A 24,174-nucleotide genomic window follows, 5' to 3' on the forward strand; every position below is an offset into this window, starting at 1 on the left:
ATATAAAGAATTAAAGAAAAGGATAACAAGTTCAGTTTTGACTAGAAAAGAATACACTTGGGGAAGGGAAGAGATTTTACTTTCCAATTTCTAAATGAGCAGTGCCAGAATAAGCAGTTAGTATCACTTTATTATATATTCCTTTCATTGACTCGGGGATGGAATTTATAGGTTCTAGGAGTGATTGACTTCCAGTTTACCCCTTTTAGAAGGGGACTGCCTAACTCGTATTCATAAGAGGGGGAGGAGTTAGTACCACCTAACCACCTGTGACCTCCCTATAGATCAGTAGCAAGTGCTTCATAGTCCATGGTTTTGAGAACTACTGGCCTATATGGTAATACAGTGAACACTGCAGTTCTTCTAACTGTGCGTGCTTTTTAATTAAACTCCTCCTTACTTGACCATCTTTAATAAGAACATTTTAAGACGCGTCCGATTTTAATTTTTTTTTACGTTGCATTATGTGCAGTATTAATTTTATATCTTTTAAATGCGTCTTATTTTCTCAGATTTTTTTGATCTTTCTGCTCTTGGGGTATGTACTGTAATCCATATCTTGTCTGATGAAAATTACTTTGAAAATTACTGTAATGCGTTTTCATGCTTAATGGACACCCAAGAGTTTCTGATTTTTCTGTTGCTTTGTACCTAATATAAATTGAAATATTCTTTAATTTCTTGGCCTAACTAAGTTCTTTGTAGCCTGGATTTTATAGTTATTGTGAATTTATACAATTTGAAATCAATCATGCCAGCCCTTTTTAGATAAGCATTGCCTGTGCTGAAGTTCTTAGGTGTGACATAAAATGGAGACTAACAGTGAGCCCTATGAGCATTCTATGAGGGGTTCTGAGAGGCGAGTGAATTTGGTGATGCACACTGTATACTAAGCTTTTTTTGACTCATATTTTTATTATTATTGGCTGAAAGGAACTTCAGAACATAAAAAACTGGGTTTCCCTCCATTGTATTCAAATAGGGAAGCAGTAATTTAATATAAATGATGTAATTTTATCTTTGTTCCATGAAGATTTATTGTAGAACAAAATTTAAAATGCATAACACATTGACATGAATGTGTCTGCTGTGTATACAATACTAACTAGTTGTTGCCACTTAAGCTCTTTGGGATTGGGATCATCTCTTTTTATGTGCGTTTGTACAGTGCCTACCTATCACAGTGGGGCTTGGTTCCTGTTTAGGTGCTACCATAATACAAATACTAAATAACAATAGTAATGATAGCAGCCAATAACATCTGATGAATTTTAACTTGTATTTAGCTTTAGGAATCTGAAGATGTTATGTAAGAAATGGGTTCTAAAAGCAATAGTTAAAGGATGAAAAGGTGTAATAAAATTTGTGGATGGTTCTATAGAGATGGAGAAAGGCAATAAGGAAGGTTAAAGTGTGCATTATGTTAGAATTCATTATGAAATGGACTCCTGAAGTGTGTTTATTGTTTAAAAATTGGTGTTTACAATCTGATTTATTTTGTAGCTATAAGAACTAAATCTAAAAAGACTGAAGGAATAAAATGATATTCCTCAGATTTTTAGAGAGCCTTCTGATATGTTTGCTTACTGTTTTTATAAAGAGATAAAATATTAAAAGGGGAAATCTCAATGAATGAAACATTTTATACATTGTAACTTGTTATACAAAGTATGAGAGACCGAAGATGTGTGATATTTAATTTGCAAACAAAATACATGTTTATTTTTTGCACCTAAAAAGTATTAATTTGTTTTATAGTAAATGCTGCTGACAATAAACAGAGGGACAAGAATATGACCTGTATTAAAATATCCATTGATCCGTAAGTAAAAGAACCTTTAGCCAGCATTTTCTACCCAGCAAATGGGAGTTTAAACTTTTTGTAAAAGAGGGTATTCAATGAAACTGACTATAATCTCTTCTTCCACCCTCTGTTTCTCCTCCCCCCATCCTTTGTTTGAAAGCATTTTAGCTTTATGCTGAAAGAAGAAAGATTATTCTGAAATGATGAACAGTAGTTATCACCACTTTAAATTGTAAGGAGCTTCCTTTCCTGATCTGCCCTTTAAGAGCTTTGTGTATGAAGATTTCAATAAAACTATAAAGGATCTAAACACTGAAAACTTGATGAGCTTGGCAAAATAAAACTGCAACAAGCCATCAGTAGAGGTCGTGAATAGGATTTAAATGCTGAACTTGAACTCTGTAACAGTCTTCTGCCTCTACAACTATGGGAATAAATACTTTAGGAGGCAGTAAAGTAATGCAGGATCCTATATTAAGCTGTCACTAGTGTAGGGCGTTACACATATGCAGGAGTGAATCAACGATTTTGTAGGTAGCATAGCCAAAGAAGAAAAGAGGGTATGAGGTTTTAATTAATAATAAAAGATTTTGGAAGGCACAAAATTATTAAGTTATTTTGATAAGTAAGTTCAAAACTCATGGTTTTTCAGTTCCTACTGCAGTACATGTTTAATTGGGCCAGAATTTGTTTTGATTTGGGGTGAGAGGACAAGGATCAGGATGATACAATTTTTCATCTAGCACAAAATGCAAGTCACAAGATTTTTTTTCCCCTTTTTCTTTCTTTTTTGTTTTCTGTTAAATAACAAAGAGTTCTAGACAGCTGTAACATTTTGTTGAGCCCATTAAAGAAATGTTTCCATGCAAAATTGATAGAAGCAGGCCAATAAATGCAAAAAAATGGCTTGAAATTGTATATTCCAGACCAGGGGTGTCAAACTCGTCTGAGGCACCAGGGCTAGATAAAAACAACGGGTCTTCTTATGTATAGGATCCAGACCAGGGCATTGAGGTGGCTGTCATGGCCACTGGGGCAGGTTTGGGTGCAATAGTGGGCCCAGGAATCTGGAGGTACAGTGAGGGTTTGAGCACAGCCATAGCAGTGAACCAAGCTTGCCACCAATGGCCGTAGCCACTGGGACCAAATGGCTCTGCGTTCTGTAGCAGACTATGCCCCCCAACTTCTCTTGGCTGAGCAGTAACCCAGCGGGCTAGATAGAGAGTCTCCATGGGCCGTATGTTGGACACTCCTGTTCTACATTATTATTTAAATCTGTGTAAAAACTTATGTAGGATTTTCTTGCTGTAATTATTATTTGAAGGGATATCTCTGCTTATTTGCAGTGAATCAAACATTATCAGCATCTGGAATAATGGGAAAGGTATTCCAGTTGTCGAGCACAAAGTGGAAAAGGTGTATGTTCCTGCTTTAATCTTTGGGCAGCTGTTAACATCTAGCAACTATGATGATGAAGAAAAAAAAGTCACAGGCAAGAACCATATCTACTTTAATGGACAGAACCAAAGCACATTAATAATTTTATAAGTAGTCTTTTTTCCCTTTCATGATCTATCATCAGAAATGACCATTTAGGGATTTTCTAGTTGCTGTTTGCAGATTTTTCTATGTTGGTGTAAAATTTAGTGAGAACAAACTTTGAGCTCTGCGGGTTTTTTACCATAGTACAAATCCAATTTAAACAATCTTATTATTGAAAGGAACTAAAGATACCTGTGGCTGTCCCTTTAGTATTACCTTGGCAAGTAATATCCTGAATTTAGGATTATTTATTATATTTTCTCTTAATTTCAGTATTATTTACTACAAACAAAAATGTCACATTTAATATATTGCATACATTTAATCTGAAATTTTAGTTTTGTATACATCTACAACTAAAAATTCACTGAACTAGAGGTCCGAAGTGGTCCAGCTTCAACAGGCAGAATGGAGTGGAGTTTGATTCAACTCCAGAACAGTCTTTAGTTGCATGGTTATGACACTCTCCTGCAAGTCTAGGAGGGGATATACCCTTGGTCTCGCAATTTGAGTGAGTGCTCTAATCACTATGATGTAACATACATAGGAGGGGGTGTTCCTCTTGCAGTCAAATCCTAAAACAAAAGAGTTAAGTTGGGCCTTTGTTGAAGTAAAATGTTCCTGTATCAGAAGCAAGAGTTTTCACCAAGAGAGGTCTGTAAAGAGCTACATCATTTGTAAATATAATAATAAAAACTATTTCTGTTTAAAAAAGCTTTGCATATTTTATTCTTGTTCCAGGTGGTCGTAATGGTTATGGTGCAAAACTTTGTAATATATTCAGTACAAAGTTTACAGTTGAAACTGCTTGCAAAGAATACAAGCACAGCTTTAAACAGGTATTGAAGTGGCCTCTTAATTTTTTTTTCTGTGCTGCATAATTATTAAACATTAGCAATAGGAATTATGTAAGTTTGATTTTAGAAAAATACTACTAGTACATTTTGGAATATTGAGAATTTTCTCAAATAACTAATGCACATTTTCTTCTTGCTAGTCTTAAATGACTAATTTGAGAAAAACATATCAACCCCCCTCCCCCCCACCCCTGAAAAAAGAAAAAGAGTCCAGAGATTAGAATTAAGATTGGTTTTAGTCATAGAATTAATGTAATCATAAAAATATAGTGGATATCAAGTGTAAAAGTTTTGTAGCTACAGTATAATATATCTGTGTGTCTTAGGCCCGTGGCAGATGTTCATTTTAAGGCATGATGGGATCTAATCCACAATCTCAAAATTGTGCCTCCTGCCATGTCACACACATATGACAAGACACGTGATTTTGGGATTGGAGATTAGATCTCAATCATACCTTACTTGCCAGTGCAGGGGAATCCGGCCTTCCCCCTACACCAGTTGAAATCTGGGTACCCACAACCAGCTGATAACAAAAGATTTTTATAGGTTCTGGTTCATGGGGACCCCGGGATCAGGCTGCAGCCAGGTCCCTGTGTGGGACCCCATGCACTGGAACTTGTAAAATCGCCCAGCCAGGGTCCCCATGCAATAGGACCTGTAAACACTGCTTGTTCTGCCTAGCTAGGCAGCATACCGGGCTTTTGCTCATCCCCAGGCACAGGGAACCTGGGATTACAAGTTCCGGGATCCAGGGGCTGTGTCTTTCCCTAGCCCGATTAGGTATGGGACAGCTGTGTCCTGGACCCTAGGGCTGCCCCATGCTGGATCCTGACACTTAGCTAAGCATCAGGATCTGTCATGGGCCAGCCCCAGCTGGCCACACCTTCATTTTAAGGTATTATACAAACAAACCACAAAGTTGTTGCACATTACACATGGAACAACTTTGTGGCTCATTGTATTGTATTATCACACCTTAAGTTGACTTCAGCATATTGTGTGTTTACAACTTAAGATGTGATTAGCCTGTTAATTACATTTTAAATGTAACATGCATTGGGGCCTTAGTATCTTAATTATTGTCTTATTCCTTATGCATAAATCTAAATAAAATCTTGAACAATCACATGAAACAGTTTTTGGGGGTATGTTTCTTATTAATTTTCTTAACTTCAGCATGGACAGGTGACCATTTTACCAAAAACAGCAAACCAGATTGCCTGTTACATCCCAGCATACCAGCCAAGGACTGAATAAGCATGTAAAATTAATCTACTATCTCACTCTTAGAGGTGGTCACATTGATTTAGGTTGAGGCACTTTGGTAGAGTACTGTGTGGTATTTTTCAGTAATTGTGCTTTTACTTCTCTCTGTCTCTCTGCATTAACAATGATGCTTCTGTTTTCAGTTATGATAGTGCTATATTGATATAAACAATAAATGCTTTCTAAAGCATGTTTTATCAGGCTTTTAGTATTTTATATTGTCTGGTGAACTAATAATACAAATTAGTGCTCGTATAAGTGTACATTTCTAAAGAGTATGCTTTATTATTTGCATACTGTAGTCAGCTTCATGTTTGGGTGTTTTCAAGAAAAACTTTGTGAGAGAACTGCCCAAATTAACTTCTTTTTCTGTTGACTCCTGTAAGATGAGAACATGAAGTATTATGCAGTTTAGATAGTTCTTAGAAATCATGACTTTCTGCATAATTTCATTTCCTTCTCTGTGGGCTTTTTGGAAAGTGGTTTATTCTGAATTTTGGGGTGGGTTGTGGAGAAGTCTGAGGTGAAGTACATGGCTTTTCATTCTGTAGGTAATGCAATTTTAGCATATCTGGAAACAAACAAAGGATGTCATGTTTGTAATTTTTATTCTAAAATTGAGTAACCTGTAGTTAACATCTAAAACTTCTTTTTTCTAAGACTTGGATGAACAATATGATGAAAACCTCTGATCCCAAAATTAAGCACTTCGATGGAGATGATTACACATGCATTACATTCCAACCAGATCTGTCTAAATTCAAGATGGAAAAGCTTGACAAGGATACTGTGGCTCTCATGACAAGAAGAGCTTATGATTTGGCTGGGTCATGCAAAGGAGTTAAAGTTTTACTTAATGGGAAGAAATTACCTGTAAGAATTTTATTTAAGGTATTTTAAATAAATAGCATACATAGCTGGAAAGACAATAATTGCTGCTTTTTTAAAAACCTCTAGGTGAATGGATTCCGCAGTTATGTAGATCTTTACGTAAAGGACAAGTTGGATGAAACTGGAGTTGCACTCAAAGTTATTCATGAAGTTGCAAATGAACGATGGGACGTGTGCCTCACTTTAAGTGAGAAAGGGTTTCAGCAAATCAGCTTTGTAAATAGCATAGCAACCACAAAGGTGAGCAATTTTATCTGTTTTAAATGATTGAAAGAGGGATAAAATCATATGCTAGCTATACTTAACTTTATGTTAATAAAAAGATACCTTGTGAACATTAAAAAGGTGAGCTAATTCTATCACTTGAAATAGTCTGCAGGGTCACTGAATTCAATTTGAATACCTTTGTGGTAGTACTATATTTTTAATGCATTTAAAAACTTATTTTAAAATAATATTTGTAGTCATTAGCTGTGATACAAATACAAATGCACAAGGATATAAAATGAATGGAAACTATTATTTAGCCAAACTATCTTCATATCCCCCTTTTTAAAACAACATACTGGTTAAGCCGTTCTTAGTTTCCCCAAGTGATTTAATTAAGACTTTTCCTGAAAGACTAAGGGAAAGGGATTTTAATCTTACAGTTTAAAAAACTCTTTGGTCATATTTATAGTGGATAATTCAACAAGAGATCTCGCCAGTGTTCCTTACTGATGTGATAGGAATAATGGGCTCCCCCTCTAGACAAGCCTCTGTTGGTGTTGTTCACTTTTTACCATGTGGGCAAGGGACAGAAATTACACACAAACCCGTTTAAGTGATCAGAAAATGATTGAAATCTGTAACACAGCAGAAGTTCAGTGCACATAAAACACTTTCAAAATGGCTGAAATCAGTTTAAGGTAAACCTGGATGGAGGATGGAGGTAAACCTGGATGTAGCATCAGACTTAACTGATTAAGGTTAAATCAGTTTATTGAACTTCTGTTCCAGGTCCTTTTCAGATTCAAGTTAACACACAGTCCCCCAGCATCCTGGGATGCTTTGTACCTCCCCCACAAATCCTGCATCTCGCAGGATGGGTGGGCTAGACTTGGCCTAAGCTGTCAGCTCCAACTGACCAGGGAGGCATGCTGTAGCGCCCCCCCGCGCGCCCCCCCCCCCCCCCCCCCAGCTTCTGGTCTGAGCCACTGTGGGCATGTGGCTGCATTTCCAGAATCAAAAGTGAATGTCTGTTCATTTGCTTATTGATTCAATCTGTGTAGTTTAGACTAACCTGTGAAGGTTGAATCAATTCAGCCTTAGGCTCTTTGACTGTCTGTACTTAGCCATGGTGTGCAACACTACTACTGTCAGTTTAGTTGAACCAGTGATCTGAACAGTAGTCATAATTTTTTTAGATAACCTAGTATAGATCAGCTTGTGTGTATTTTTTGTACAACTCTGATATCAATGCCTAACTAACATTTGTCAGAGGCATAGAAAAGCAGACCTAGTATTTTTATCATTTTTTAAAGTAAAATAAGTAGAACCTTTGATTTTTTAATGCAACATAAAGCCTTTTTATGCAACATAAAGAAGAGTTTGCAGCTCTTACTTTAAAAAGTACTTTATAGTTATATTTTAATATTAACATTATAAAAAAGTCAATGTAGAGAAACTCCTATCTAAAACTGATTTCACATACTGTATAGATAAAATGTCTAATACAAAATTTGAAATACAGATCTGGAAAATATAGACAGTAATAGCTAAGTTAATATACTACATGCATTGCCTCAGAAGGGTCTAAGAATGATTTCTTTGGATCAGTTTTCACCTCTTTTTGTGCTACAAGTGTCTGTTATCAGAAATTCTTTGACAATTCAAAAAAAAAAAAAAAGTACTGTGCATTCTTCACAGGTAAGTGTTGTAATTTCTAGTTTTTCCCACTCTCCCGATCCATGCCTTATGTGTGTGACTGGATGTGGAATGTTCGGAGCCGGTGAATCACCTCACCAGCAATTGATGTGCAACTACCCACTGATGAGACATAATGGCTAGTAACTAACTGCGTCAACTGCCTGTTCCCTTTTATCTGCTAACAGGTGAGGAGTTAATTTCATCTGTTTTTGGTCATATGTCTCTTGGTTTGCCAAAATACTTTCATTTTTTTATTATTCATTTTTTAGAAATTTTTTACCCAATGGTGACTTTAAAAACTCGCTGTTGGATCCAAACAAATATTGTTTAGGTAGTGCCCTGAGCCACATATAGATGTATAGTTTTTAAATTTGTTGCTTTAACTATTTATGGTCCCCCTGATCTGCAGCAGAAGAATCTACCTTCTGCAACAGAATTGTTTCAGAATCTAAGATTTCATTTAAAAGAATGTTTCTAGCTATTATGGTTGTGTTTGCAGCTGTTCTAATGGTAGTCGCATGTAAATTGAACGTTTTCATCCTGATTTCTCAAATAGCTTCAAACAATACCTGTAATAAAGAGATGAATTGTCTCCTTCATCTCAATTATTAACTGCAAAGTTTAATGACTGAATATATCAATATTGTTAACAATATCACTGGTAATCATTGTAGCAGAAACATTCAGCTAATGTGGATGTAGTGGCAGATGATGTTTGGTCCAAGGGGTCAGCTGTAAGTTGATAATGAGGAATACAGAATTCTCCCAAAATATAAAATTCCTCTACAACCCCACCCACAATGGAGAGGAAGAGAGAAGATGTATTACAGCTTTCTAAATACCAGAAGTCCTAATTGTTATCCAACCAGTTGCCCAGATCTAGCACACTGAAGACTGGAAATGTAGGATCAGATTAAAATACATTTAATAGGAAAAACAAAACAGGTATGTTATAAAAAATGTGTTTACATATCTACTTCAGTTAAAACTTCCTCTTTACAATTCATGTTAACAAGCTATATCATTTCAATTTGCTGCACATTATGGGTCTTTCCCTTTAATTTAGTTCCAGCTTGCCACACAACTCTGGGGACAGTTGATTGTTAATGTTACTATTAGCACGCCATGTAGGAACCAACAAAAGTTCCTAGTGAAGCTTTTTGTTGTTTTCACTTTTAGTAAGGGCATTCTTGGAGCCCTGAGGCTCCCAGTGTGTGTGGGGGTGGGGGGAGGGTTAAATTAGAACATTCACCTTTCTAGGAAAGAAAATTATGTATTGCAATTTTCTGTTGCAATTTTTTTCACAAGGTGGTAGCTGTTATAAGTTACCCATCCACAACCCTTCAAAACCGACAGATCATTTTAATTCTGTCTTACCAACTTTGATTAAAATGTATGTATCACAGTTGGGGCAGTTAACAGGCTGTTATGCCTCTATAGTAGGTAAGTATGCCACCTACTGGTGAGATGGTTTAAAGGCTCCTTACTTTGAGCTTGGAACATCCCTCACTTAAATGTGCACACTAGGAATGGACCCAGGAGTGGGGAACTGTGGTAAATTACTATCTTCTGAGATCAATAATTACAGGTAAGTAGTTATAATAGTGTTATATCAAAAATTAATAAATTTGCTAACTAATAAAAGTGGTAAAAATAGACTTTAAATCCAGATGTAAACACTTGAAATAATTTAATAATTTTTAATAAGTATTTTGATACAGTCTTAATGTTAGTGGTGTGATGAATAAAGCTATAACAGTTTGTTTACGTATTTTAATTGCTCTTCTGATTGTTTTTATGAATATTTTAATATAGCAATCAACAGACTTTAAAAAAAATAGTCTTTTTGTTACAAACAGAAAAAAGGAATTATATATAATGAAAGGAGGGTAAGTACTGGGGGCCAGGTGCTGGGGGGGGGAATACAGGCAGCAAGGAGTTGTAGGGGCTAGAAAGGCAAGTTGCCAGGTAAGGGGGGAAGGCTGCTGGCCCTGTGGCCAGTGCTTTCCCCCACCACATGGGAGGAGCAAAAGATAACCCTCCAATAATTGCATTCTATATATGGAAAATTACAACCTAATTATTGATGGGTATTAAATTCAAAGTTGTATTGGATTTGGGTAAATAGAGTCTTCTTACCATTCCAGGGTATAATCTTCTTAATGTCCTGAGTCATACAGTGTTCTATATAGACTTCCTGCTTTAATTTTCACCTCATACTCTTTATGCTCTCATGTTCTTTTCACTGTTTCTTTTCTTATGTTTTCACTGTGTTTTCTGCCTTATGCATGTCTTATTACTTGATTTAAACAATCCTTTCCTTCTTGTCCTTCAAATACTCACTATCTACTCAGTTTATCTGTTAAAAACAGTTTCTTACATAAAGTGTTTTTCGTAGGTGTAATCTTACCAGTTATGTTTTCACAGGTTTACTGAGGGTTTTTTACTGGGTTTTTTAATTGTTCAATGTCTGTCAGACTGTAAACTTCAGAGTAGCAACTATGATTTATTCTGCATTTCTTAAAGCCTTGTGTTTATGTTGCATAGGTCCACAATTGAAGTGAATCTCCAGAAAAGAGGTTAGATTAAGGCAAGGCTATATAAACTCATTTGGGTTGTCAGGCCAGATCCAGGGCTTCTTGTGACCCAGGTGACTGCCACTGGTGGCAGCGGCATTAACCCCTGCATGCTGACTGTGCTGACACTATGGCTTGGGCGTTAACTTACCTCAACTACCCGAGTTGCTATGTTGGTGCAAGGGTTAACACTGCCACCGCTCTCTCAACCACTGTCAACAGTCCCAGAGGAGATCTTGACTTAGAAATTTGACAGTAGGGCAACTAGCATCCAGGGGTTAACACCATTGCTGCTGCTTAACCCAAAAATTCTACAGCAGGGTGAGTGACATCAGCATTAACTTCCCAGGTGTTGACCATGCCAACTAAAAGTCTGGCTGCATGAGTTGCAGAGATTGGGTCTTCCAGTTCACAAAAGCCCTATGGGCTGAATAACTTGCTTCCATGGGCTCTGGCCTGTGGGCTGTGTGTTTGACACTTTTGGACAAAGGTATGAGAACATTTTGTATGATGGCTCCTATGAATCTGCTTGGACCCACTAGATTAGTTGCTGTGCATGAGTAGCCTAAAATGCTGTGCACAAAATTCTGATCTGGAGGAAAATTATTCAGCTCCCTTATGACAGTAGATGAGTGTGGTGGGCTCCAAGCCCAGAAAAAAATCTCCAACCTCCATAGAAGACTGAATGGAGGGAGGCCTCTACTTGAATGCTTATTTTTATCTGAAACTAAAGTTTAGGCATTCATCCTCTTTTGAAAACAGTGGAGAAAAGAGGCTTGTAATATTTACAGGATGTAGAGGATTATCTTGCAAAGCTACAGGTTGCATACATGTTCTTATGTAAATTTTGTCATTTTATGCATACTGGGCTCCCTGCTCCATTTTCATTACTAAGGAAGATCACCACATTTGACTACTGAATAAGATTGGTTGCTCCAGTTAGTTACTTTCCACTTTTTTATGAAATTGTTATGCCTTGGCCTCCTCAAAGTTCCCCTCCAAAATAACCTGTTTCCTCCCTTATCTCACATGCCCCCTAATAAGGCGTGCTCCTTGTTTTTAGAAGACAGAATCATGGGGGGAGGGAAGATTTATTTTCCCCCTAGAGTCATGGCCTAAACTTGGCTCTTTCATGGTGAGACTGCGCTTCAAAATTACTGCTGCCAACAAGCTGCTAGGGCAGAGTCCATTGTTACACTTTCACAGCTACTACTGCATTGGCAGTAGCTTTGGGCTGAGCAGCCAGAAAAAAATGCTGCCAGTTTGCACTCTGCTTCTGTCTCATCCTGCAAGCAACAAGGACAGAATTCAAATTGGCAGCATTTTTTGGGCTGCTTATCCCAAAGCTACTGCCAATCCAGTGGTAGCTGTGAAGGGGTTAAGACTGGACTGTGGCCTTGTACTTTGCTGGCTGGGAGAGAAGCAGCTGTCATTTTTGAAGTACAGTTTCTCCAGGCTTCTCTTCCTCCATGTTTCAATTCTTCCTTTAAGTTATACATCTCAGTTTTGGAGGGCTGATTTTTTTTTTTTAGGGGTGGGAAAGGCGCATGCGGTATATATGTAAATAATAGGGGTGCACCAATAGAGATTTTTGGGGACAATACAGATAGCTGATTTTAAGGAATCATATTGGCTGATACCGAACTGGTTTCCGATACAGCTGCGTGGAGCTGGTAAGTCTGTGGTGGTGGATGGGGAGGGGAAAGGAAAGGGGTGTGGGGGGACAGATCAAGGCCTCCGCAGTGAGGGAGGGAGTCAGGCTGGGTCTGGGGCAGGTGCTGCCCAGCCAGGGCAGGCATGGTACGGTGCCACAGCTCATCCGGGGGGAGTGGGAGGGGCTCCCGCTGCTGCGTACACCCTCAGAGGTCACGGTATGTGGGGAGAACATGCCCCTGAATCTGTGTGAGGGGGGCATCGGCAGGCTGCAGCTGTGGGCTGGAGCCAGGGCTGTGTTGAGCTCTTCCCGGTGCATGGAGGCTGTGGGGCTGTGTGGGCCCTCCCAGTGCCATGGCTGCCTGCCCCACAACCTCCATGCACTGTGAAAAGCCCGAAGCAGCCCCGGCCCACCCCGTGCCGATCCGGGGGCAGAAGGTCCCCCATGCCGTCCCGGCGTGTGCACAGCATCAGGAGCTGTTCCCCCTCCCCATCTGCCAGATGAGCCACAGCTCCATCCTGTGCCTGCACTTCCCTGGCTGGGCAGCGCCTGCCCCAGACCCAGCCCAACTGCCTCCCTCACTGCAGGGGCCTTGATCTGCACCCCCCACCAGCAAATCCCTGCCCTCCCCCTGTCCCCTTGCACCACACCAGACTTACCAGCTGCACACAGTGCCAGACTGTGCTTCTCACTGCCTGCGTGCTATGCTGCAGCTATGCACATGCATGGGCATTTATTGGCCAAATTATCGGCCACATCAGACTGATATCCGATACAATCAGTTTTCTTTATAGCGGTGCCAATCCAATATCAGACCAATGTATCAGTGCACCTCTAGTAAATAAGGTACATGTAGCTCTTTAAAAATGGTTTAGAACAACCAGATGAAACCAATGGTCCATCTAGCACAGTATCTTGTCTCTGAAATTGCCAGAAGTGGATGCTATACAGGGAGAGCATTAAACTGAATGTCTCTAGAGTGATTCATCTCCTATGCAATACCTCTCTGGCATTTACCATTTATTGGGTTAGAGATGCTAAAGGAAACATCTCCAACCATTTTCTTTAGTAGGCATTAGTAGATCAATCATCCGTGAATTTATGCATCCCTTTTTGAAGGGACTGCCTCCTCCACCTTCTGTTGCAATGAATTCTATAAGTTAACTACACCTTGTGTAACATAATACTTTCTCTTGTTAGTTTTAAACCTGTCTCCTAATCTCAGCAGATATCCCCTAATTCCAGTATTTTGGGACTTGATGAATAACAGTTGATGGATAACAGTTCCCTGTTCATTTGGTCCATACCCTTCATGATTTTACAGACCAGCATCATATCCTACCTTTAGCCTTTTCCTGCCAAACTGAAGAATCTTAGCCATTTTAGTCTTTCCTGGTATGAGGCCCCTGACCATTTTGATTGCCTTTCTAATTCTGCTGTGTTCTTTTTAAGATGTGGGGACTAGAGCTGCACACAATATTCAAGATGTGGGCTCACCATTGGAATTTTATAATGGCACATGATAGTCTCTGTTTAGTTTTCAGTTCCCTTCTTAATGATGCCTGACACATTTTATTGGCTTTTTGGTTGCCACTGCACCCTGAGTGGACATTTTTTTTAAAGAACTGTCTCCCGTAACTCCAGCATCTCTGAGTTGTGACAGCTAGTTTAACCCAGCATTGTATATGTATAGTTGAGGTTATTTCTCCCCAAATGCATTACGCATACTTATAAAAAATAATCAGTACATGCTATTAGCAATATTTCTAGTTTTAAATAATGTAAGCAAGCTTTTGGGATTATAGCTGACTTCATGTGAAGCAGTGTCATCTGGGCTGAGAGGCAATAATTTTTATAAGAGATCTGAAAATCTTATGTCTATTCCTCTCTGTATGCACTCATAAAGTCTTACATGGCATTATAAAATAAATGGATTATTCTGATCTGCTGCGTTTAGGGAATGATATAGAGATCCTATCAAACTACCGACTTTTACATTATGCATCCAAATGGCACTTGACAATTATGAAACTCCGTGTTTTTGGCTCATGATCCTATTCCACATGCAGTCTGAATGCATAAGGATCCACTTGCTTGTTGAGTATTTGCAACGCTGTGTACACTGGTATAAGTCCTGGAATTGTAGTAAGGCAAAAACCCATGGCTAGCAGGTGTTAGATGGTGGACAGGGAAGCGTTTCCCATATGTTAGCCCAGTATATAAGTCATTTTTCCAGGAAACAGGAGACCTGGGTTCTAGGCTTCCCCAAAGAAGGTTTGAACTAGTATCTCTTCAGTTTTCGAGCACCAAAGATTAGGCATTATTTGTGTCTTTCTCCAGTGCTCGTTAAAGTTGGTTCCTTAAGTAATCAAGCAAAGGAGGAGACAATAAGAGGCTAGGAGGAAGATAGCAGGCCAAAAAGCCTGCATGGCTCAGTGAGAGGGGTGCTGCTTTAAAAGGGAGTAGGGCCTAGGTTCTAGCCTGCGTCCTTGTTTCCACTGGGGCAGAAACTTCCCTATTCCTCATCATCCATTTTATTGAATTAATATTAAATGCAAGAGGCAAGAGCTCAGTGTCATGAGGAGGGCCTCTCTTCCCTACAATTTCTTTACTTATGGTCAGATATCTGTACATCAGTTATAGAACAATAGGACTGAAAGACTTCAGGGGATCACCTAGTCATCTTGATCAGCTCAAGGCAGGATCATCCCCGTGTTTGTCTAACTGCTCTTAAAGATGTCAGGAGTGGAGATTCTACAACTTCTCTACTAATTAGTTCTAGTGCTGAGTACAGTATGGAGCCATATATGTGCCTGCCCAGAGGACAGCCTACTGAGCATACTCGCTACCTATGTGGACACTTGCTTGTTCATGCTATGCATGTAATAGGATAAGAAACTTTGTAAGTGTCAAAAATAGTAGTTACGTGGTTGGGTAAATATAATTTGGGAACATAAAGTGAAATAGCATTTTGCCCTGACTATTTGCTTAGATAATAGTTTTTTCTTACCTGTGGTATTTTTCTAATAGAGAAGATCAATTTATACTGCCTTACTTTTGGTGGCAGTTTTTTTTTTTAATTCTTGTTGTGTACTTTGGATATATTGGATACTTGTTAGGCTTTGCTTTATGTACCTTATCTGCTCCACCCCAGACAGTCTTTCTTAGGATGATAGTTCTGTTGTTTTGTTTTTTCCTTCCCAGCCTTACATCTCATGTGAAATGCCTTTGTCCTTGACTTAATTCCTAGTGAACATCTCTCATTTTACACTTGTAGCTTTAAGTATTTTACCAGTTTGAGCTGGAGAAGATAAATGAATCTTCAGGAAAACTTTTATAAGTGTGGGTGTGGGATCTAGTGGGGGCCAGAGCAGCAGCATACAGGGAGTACATTACAGTGCTGGGAGTGCTTCCAGTACTGCTGAGTGCTGTGCACACTGGGAGCCCTGTCAGGGTCTGTGTCAGGAGTGCTGGGCATCCGCTACAGGGATTCCATCCCCAAGAATTCTCCTTTCCTTTTTCCTCCAGTGGAGAAGTAGAGGCAATTTGGGTTGGAGTGCCTGGCACTGAGAGCAGGTGGCTGGACAGCTAGTAAGATATTCTTTAGCCTACCAGCTCCACCGAGCTCTCTGCCTCCCTCCCCCATGGGGCCATGGGAGACCAGAGCACTGCAGGGTTATTGAGGATTTATGGGTACCCTCTCCCCATCTAGATGTAACAAAAATGAAACACTGAAAAATAGTACTTCATTAAAGAGGCACTATGTTGGAATGTTTCTGTCACTTTTAGAATGTTTCAAAGGGCTTCTATATGTGTACTGTTAATTGTGACAGGTATTGCTTAAGGGCAGGTGTAGCTCTTGAGCAGTGGTAGGGAGAATTGGTAATCTTCTCCAGTCCATCCTGTATTATGTTGTCAAAATGTGTTTTGGGTCCTCTGCTGCTGCTACACTCCTCTTGTACATTCATATAAAGCAGAAGGAAAAGACTTTGTTCCAAATTAGCAGCATACTAATAGTACTCGCCATTCCCTCAGAAGTGTTTTGTAAGTATACCTCTGAAAACAGAGAGGTCTTGCATAGGTGGAGGAATGAATATTTGATGGCTGATATAAATCTGAGGACATGATCAGGCCATCTTGTATGAACCAAATTCCTACAATGGGGGGGGAAGGAAGGAAATTTGTAGGAGCAGGGAATAGGGGGAGGGACCCATGTGTGTAGTTTTTTGTGATATGGCAATGAGCTTAGTTGTCCCAGTCAGGCACAGATCCATATTGGAAAATATATTGCATTTCACGTTTTATTCCAGAGCTTGAGATCTGGGCTTCTAAATCTTCCAGGTATACTAGGGATGGTACATATGCTACTGTCTTCCATGAGCACTAGTTTACTTTTATGGTGTGTCCCTACACAGTGATTACAATGGAAGATATTTCTTATGGCTCATATCTCACCTGTGCATTTGATAGGTGGTGACTAAAATATCTAGCATACTAAGAAAAGCTAATTTTCCTAACATTGTTATAATACTGTAATAAACATTGTTGAATGAGTGGAAGTGTATGGACGTACTCTATATTTATATTCAAGTTGAGTAACCAAAATAGAATAATTTCATAAAGATATTTTTCTTTTTTTCTCATTAAGGGTGGTAGGCATGTTGATTACGTGGTGGATCAGATTGTTGGGAAATTGATAGAAGTGGTAAAGAAAAAGAATAAAGCTGGAGTTTCAGTGAAACCATTTCAGGCAAGTTGTTTTATACATATTACATGCCAACATGTGGAAAAAAGTTGTGGTCAGCAGTTTTAATAAGTGAATTGGTCTATTTGTTTTCAACAGGTGAAGAATCATATATGGGTTTTTGTTAATTGCCTAATTGAAAATCCATCATTTGATTCCCAAACAAAAGAAAACATGACACTTCAGCCTAAAAGTTTTGGGTCCAAATGTCAGCTATCAGAGAAATTTTTTAAAGCAGTAAGTATTGCACATTTCTTTTTATTATAGGAGCATAGAAATTAGTGTACTTGGTGAGCTTACATGTGTTCCCACAGAGTACTAGATAAACTGGGATATGCAGTCTGAATTATGTGACTTTTGTGGCAAACATTACAAATTAAAAACTTGATAAACATTACAGAGGTCTTCTGACATTTTTCTAGTCCAATTATTGGGGTTATTGGGCAGCATTGCAGCCTTTGTTCTGGGTTTCTGGGTTTCATCATTTCCATGGCCAACATTTTGCAGATTTAATAGTACTTATGCTGGTAAGGTGGATCTCATTGTTCTAGAATAAAGACAGGCATTTACAACTATTAATAGTAAAATAATTTTGTGAGATAAAGCATATTCTTTCTTCTACTTTGTCCTTTGGCACCTGTGTTTTAGTCTCTGTGAGATGTTTATGGAAAAAACTTGTAGAAGAACTTTTCTTGTTTCTGTGAATCTTGGCAACTTACTAATGTATGTTGCTTCTCAAAAAATAGCATACGCACAGACATAACAATTGTATAAATATCGAAGGATACCCATGTAAGCTGATACAACACAACTGTTATGGGTGCATGATTCTGTGTGCAGCAAAACCATTTCAGCTATAACCATGGTTCATTCAGGGTCAAAACTCATGCTACATAAGCCTTGCAATTTCAGCAAGCTCATGCAGACTGACAGTTACAGTGTAACAGCTGATGTGTGCTCCTGAGCAGCAACTCCCTCTCAGCTTTTAAAGCAGCTAAAATGTATTTTTGTCCACATCTTACTTTGAAAATATGGATTTGTGTTTCAATATGGATGGTTTGGGAATCACCATTTTAAGCAACTGCATTAGTGAAAATGCAAACTTCATTTATCTATGCCTCTATACATGGGAAGGAAAATAGAATTGACTTAAATGTCAGCCTGAGTTCATTAAGCTGAGTCATGTTTAGCGCCAGTAACTTAAATAGAAATGAAGCAGCATGTGATGGCAGAGTTATAGCCTGTACTCTTACCAACAAACAACAGGTTTAGACTAAAAAAGGAAGCAAGCTCCTTGGCTTAAAATGCTTTCTTCCAATGAAACTAATGGCATTCTTCTTACCTTTTAGTACTTGGGGGAAGGCAGTATACCAAAATAATGATAGACTTTGTACAACCTCCAGAATTGCCCTTCATTATATATCTTCCATTTCTGGCAAAGCTTTTGATTTATAGTGTTTATAGTCTGTATATCAAGTGTATTAAATGTGCAATGAAATCTCTAGCCATTGAATTCTTTATGATTAGGGAATTGTAAAATGCCAAAAGCACATGCTGTCTTGCTCCATTGGGGATGGGTGGGGGGCGGGTGATAAGAGTGTGTGTGTGTGCGTGCGCAAAATATTGGTACTACTTAATGTGTGAAGAAATACATCTTATTGCTATAGACTTCCTAGACCGTAGTGGTGGTTTATTGGTTATAAGGCCTGATTCGCATTTATATTTGGGCCTTTTTACCTCATTCTGACTATTTCCATATAAATGGGCCTCTAAGATGATTGTAAATATAATTTGATTCCATTATAGCACCGCTTTACACTGCCAGAGGAGTGTAATGTGGCTGTAGTGTGAATGGAATCAAGTACCCAAAGTGTGCTCAGGACATAATAAAATACTTCCTTATTTTAGAAGTTTTACCATAGACAACTGCCAAATAAAGTGCAGGCAAAGAAGTGAAGTGGAAATGGAACCAATGGATAGCAACTGTGATGCAAAGGAAAAGAAAGGAGTATAGGTAGCTACAAGGTTGTTTGGGTAGTATTGAAGTTGTCTTGAATTATGCTTTTTTAAATTGGTGAAAGAATTTAAAAGCCATTTTAAGATTACTCTTCACATTTTACTTCATTATTTTGGTATCAGTGTTTGCGGATGTACTTCTGTTCTCATGTATAATTTTAATGTGTCATTTTTTATAGGCTTCTAATTGTGGTATCATAGAAAGTATTCTGAACTGGGTCAAATTCAAGGCACAGACACAGCTGAACAAAAAATGTTCATCTGTGAAACACAGTAAAATCAAAGGCATTCCAAAGCTGGATGATGCTAATGATGCTGGTAAGAGCTAAATATATGTTTATTTCCTCCAAGGACATTATTACTTTATAAATCTCTTATTACTGTTATTAATACTATTACTAGATGGCTAAATCTGTTGTCCACAAGTTCATATAGAGAATTTATCATTATGTTGAATTATTATTCAAAAAGCTTCATTACCTTTAAACAGACCTGCATATTTCTATCTTCCATATGGGAATTCTTAGTGGTCAGTGGAACCGAAGTTGTAAGTGTTAGCTAGGCATGCTCTTTAGGTTAAGGAGTTGATATATCTGATCAAAGCTCTATTTTTTATTTAAAGAGATATGGTGCTTTCTGTTTAGAAGTACATAACAATGTGTAATATCTTCAATATTCTGTGTAAGTGATTTTTTTTTTAATACATCACTCAATAGATATAATAATGATCCATTGTAAATAGGTAATGACATTTAAGGCTGATGAGAAGGGTTTGTAATCTCTTTTCTGAAAATGTTCTGGTCATTATCTACAAAGACTTTAGTAAGAAATTATTCCTTCAATTGGAATTAGTGTCTTTTTAAGCAGGGATGAGATTAGAGGGAGAGAGCAGTAATATAAACCAGGCACTGTTTGTGCATAGATTTTTGGATCTTCCAAAAAATTAACGGTGGTTCTATTGACAATTAAATGACATCCACCAGCTGACTCTTGGGTGTGCAGGAGTTTGCCAGTTAAGCGAAGTAGATGGCTTGGAGGGTGTGGGTGTGTATTATGTGCACTGTAAGGCTGTTTTTACACTCATTGTTTTAGGAGAAATCCAGACCTGCTCCTGAGCCATCTGCTGTGCTTACCTGACAGTTTCTGATACATCCAAGTGAGAATAAGCATGTGGGACTTGTTTTTTCATTTGTAAATACTGAATTGGGAAACAAGCCCTGCAGATATGACCAAGGGTTTTGTAGCACTTTTCAGGACAGCTTCTCTTCCATCTTTACATAAGATGATTTTGACCAAAACCATTTTGTATTGTCTAAGTCAGCAGCTCTTCCCTGAGCAAATAAATACTGTGATTTCTTTGAGTGCTTGTACACATATGTAATCCACTGGTGCACTTGTTCCCAGTGTATTCAAACTGGATGGCTATACCTGTTGGGTTCTATACCTGTTGGGTACTCATACCTACAACTGAGACATAAAGCTTGGGGTGCCTTGACTCCCTTTGTCTCTTCTTGACAGAATGGCTATGAGTTACAGGGTCTACTGACTCCTTTTCACTTTTTTTGCAGAGGTGTAAAAAGCAAGTTTTGTGTTCTGAGCTAAACCCTGCTGGAGAGCAGGAGAGGTGGGATGTGGGGTTGGTCAGTCTTACCTGCCCCAGGGACTCAGTCCCTGGCTCCTGTTGCTGCCACTCAGTTTGCTCACCCTGTTTGTTTCTGTTGCTGCTGTAGCAGTGGCATGGTGTCCCATCCTTGCTGCCTAATTGCTGCTGCTACAGTGATGTGGGGCTGCTGCTGTGGCATGTGCTTCTTGGGGGTGGTTTGTGCCCCCTCTAAATCGACATCCTGTGGACTCCTGTAAGTCAATAGATGCATCACAGCAGGGGTCGGCAAAATATGGCCCGTGGACCAGATCTGGCCCACCAAATGCTTGGGTTTGGCCTGTGTGTGGGTGCCCACTAATTCATTGCATCTGGCCTGCGGCTGCCCCCGCATCACTCTGCATGGGTTCCCACACGGAGCAGGCTGCATTACACTCTCACCCATGCCCGACAGTGTCCCCAGCCCTGGCCAGTGTGCGCAGGTTTCTGATAGGTCTGCTTCTGGTATGGCTGCAGTTGTCCAGGTACTGCTCAGCTCCTCCTGCCTCCAGTGGCTTCTCCTCCTTCTCCTGCCCCTGCTGTGCTGCTCCGGGCAGCAGGTAGCACAGGGAAGTGATGGTGGCTGTGGGGACGTGTGCCAGGCACCACATGCCCAGCCAAGCAGGGAAGGAACTACAGCCGGGCAGCTCCTGTCACAGCTCACGGGGCTCCAGCTTCAGCTCCTGGCTGTCTTCCACCCACTCTGCCTGCCTGACACAGCATGAGTGGCTGAGAATTTGAGCTTATGTAGTGTCCCCAGGATTGTTATTAATGGCAAGACTTGGCTAGAACCACATATCTAGTTAAATGGAAAGTGCTTTCGATTGGGGCTTTCTGCCTGCTGTTTCTATTCAGTGTACAGATATATTTTGAATATTGGTAGACTTATACATTTGTATCTTTTCTATAAGGTCAGTAAAGGTACATCTTGCAGCCACTGATGCCAGTTGTCCTCCTGTCTCAGGACATCCTGTTTCTCCCATTGTGGTAGGAAGATTTCTAAAAGGTCTAATGAGGGCTTACTGACCCAAAAGGAAATCTTTTTCTTCCTGGGATGTTAATTTATTATTGGCAGTATATCAAGAGTAACCTTTAGAGCCATTAGCCTGAAGCACCCACATCTTAGTTTTTTCTAGTAGGAATAAATATTGGTAAGGAGAATCTGTGGTGAACTTACCCATTCGTGGTGGTGATACCATCAGACTTGATGTGCTGCCCTAGGTAGGATGCCTCCTAAACTGAAAACAGCATAGCCACCTCTAAGTGGTGCAGTGGCTGTGTTAATAAACACTGCTGTCACAGGGCTAACTAGCCAACCCACAGGTGGCTCGCTACATTGCTTCTACTTTAGGTGGCAACCCACCTGGAGCAATGTTGCCATGGGGGATAATAAGTTTGATAGCAACATGATCTAGTAGACAGCTACAAGTTTTAATGCCAAAACCTCTGTATGTAATCTTTTTGTAAGAATAAGGTCTTATTGAGGCTTTGTTTGGGGTTTTTATTGAAATTCAACTTGGGAATTCCATCTTTATCTTATTTATGTATAAGATACATGTAGGCATGAGGGAGGTCTTCACAGGTTGAATGTTTTCAGACTGTCTTCTTTATATAAGAGGAAAAAGCATTGTAGACCTTTGTAGCTTACGTACAAGGAATGAGAAGCCAGGCTAAGTTTGACCAAAGAATTCCAATTGGATCTTGGCCTACAGTAGCAAGTGTAACACCACTAGCAGAGATTTATTGCACATTTCACAAGGTCTCCAGTTACTTCAGTGGATTTTCTTTAATGATCTGCTCATAGACACCTATAAAGCCATAATTTGGTCTTAAGTATTCATATTCACCATTCATTTTCATCATTGAAAAATCCAGAACTTCGGAAGGTTGCTGTTTAAGGAGATTGAATTTCAGCTACTAAAGAAGTACTGCCTGGGAATCACTCACAGTGGAGTTTAAATGTGGACAAACAATCAAAGAAGAAACAGTTCCTTACTTGAACTGCATTTACCATACTCTTGAGATATATTCATACATGCATATTTTACAACCCACCATCCATTCCTACTACACTGGCTTCTAATATGACCCAGATTTTGGTAGTGAAGAAATTCAGAAAGTTCTGACTGACCCCGCCCTTCATGCTCTTCATTGGATGCATGAGGGAGCTGCATTCCTTGCCCCATGAAGTACTAAGTGCAGCTTGAGTGCACTGAGCACACATTAATAGTGGATAGTGGAATATCTACATCTACAGAATATCTTGTAAATAACAGAAGAAACTGTTACTCATATGAACAGTAGTTGTCAGAGAAATCCCTGAGAATGTAAGTGGAACACCAAACTTTGATCCAGTGTACTGCTGTTTGTGTGGTGATGTGTTTCAGTCTGGATTGTATAGGAGGGCAGAAACAATTAGGCTTTGTGGAGAATGAAATTATGTATGCAAATATGTGGAAGAGCAAATAACCTCATATAAATATAGATATATGTATAGGTGTAATTTGCAGACAGGCTGTGGAGCTGTTAGGCTGTAAAGACCTTATAGCACCCACTGTACTACTACTATTTGGGCCACTTCCATTGCATCATTCTCCCTACTCCTCACCAGCCCATTTGGAACTGAGATAAGGATTCCTTTATGATGTACGCAGGGTGGGTAGGCTGCTTCATTCCCACCATGTAGTTTAAGTGATAAGGAGAGCTTTTCCTAGCTGGGCAAAATTTACCCTAAAATTAATTTATAATCTTGGTTAGGAGAAGATGCTCACAATGCAGTAACGTCACATTTCCTATATGTGTTTTAAAAATCTTTCTATTTTGGTTTTCTTGTATTTCCTACCCCCATCCCAGGTGGTAAACATTCCTTGGACTGCACATTGATTTTAACAGAGGGAGACTCTGCCAAATCTTTAGCTGTCTCTGGCTTAGGTGTAATTGGACGAGACAGATACGGGGTATTCCCGCTCAGGGGTAAAATTCTCAATGTTCGTGAAGCTTCTCACAAGCAGGTAAGCAATACTGTATTCCTTCCCCTCCCCACCTCTGCTATCCTCCCTCTACTCAGGCTCAAAATTAGGAGAACAGCTTAAAAATCATGAGACTAAATTTTTGGGGGTGAGTTTTTATTTGTTTTAGAGTTTTGAAGGTTCACATTTTCTGCATTTCCCCCCCTCTCTTGTAAATATGAGGGCTACAAACTTTTTTTTTAGTGAACCTTGAGAGTCTCACCTAAAGTAACTTCTGGAGTTGGAGTTTCCAAAACACACCATAT

At 39.2% G+C, this 24,174-nt stretch overlaps 1 protein-coding gene across 4 annotated transcripts in view; it reads left to right on the forward strand.

The window, feature by feature from the left end:
- The window catches only part of TOP2B (DNA topoisomerase II beta), an 88,441-nt gene that overhangs the window by 35,537 nt on the left and 28,730 nt on the right, over positions 1-24,174 (forward strand). For all 4 annotated transcript variants that reach the window (XM_059728847.1, XM_014603108.3, XM_006264280.4 and 1 more), the window contains 9 exons: positions 1,759-1,822; positions 3,151-3,296; positions 4,088-4,185; positions 6,133-6,345; positions 6,430-6,603; positions 17,150-17,251; positions 17,345-17,482; positions 19,441-19,579; positions 23,754-23,911. In XM_059728847.1, coding sequence (XP_059584830.1) covers positions 1,759-1,822; positions 3,151-3,296; positions 4,088-4,185; positions 6,133-6,345; positions 6,430-6,603; positions 17,150-17,251; positions 17,345-17,482; positions 19,441-19,579; positions 23,754-23,911 — 1,232 coding nt within the window. The remainder of the gene's footprint in view (positions 1-1,758; positions 1,823-3,150; positions 3,297-4,087; positions 4,186-6,132; positions 6,346-6,429; positions 6,604-17,149; positions 17,252-17,344; positions 17,483-19,440; positions 19,580-23,753; positions 23,912-24,174) is intronic.

This window comes from Alligator mississippiensis, chromosome 5, assembly GCF_030867095.1.
Source record: "Alligator mississippiensis isolate rAllMis1 chromosome 5, rAllMis1, whole genome shotgun sequence".
Lineage (NCBI taxonomy): Eukaryota > Metazoa > Chordata > Crocodylia > Alligatoridae > Alligator > Alligator mississippiensis.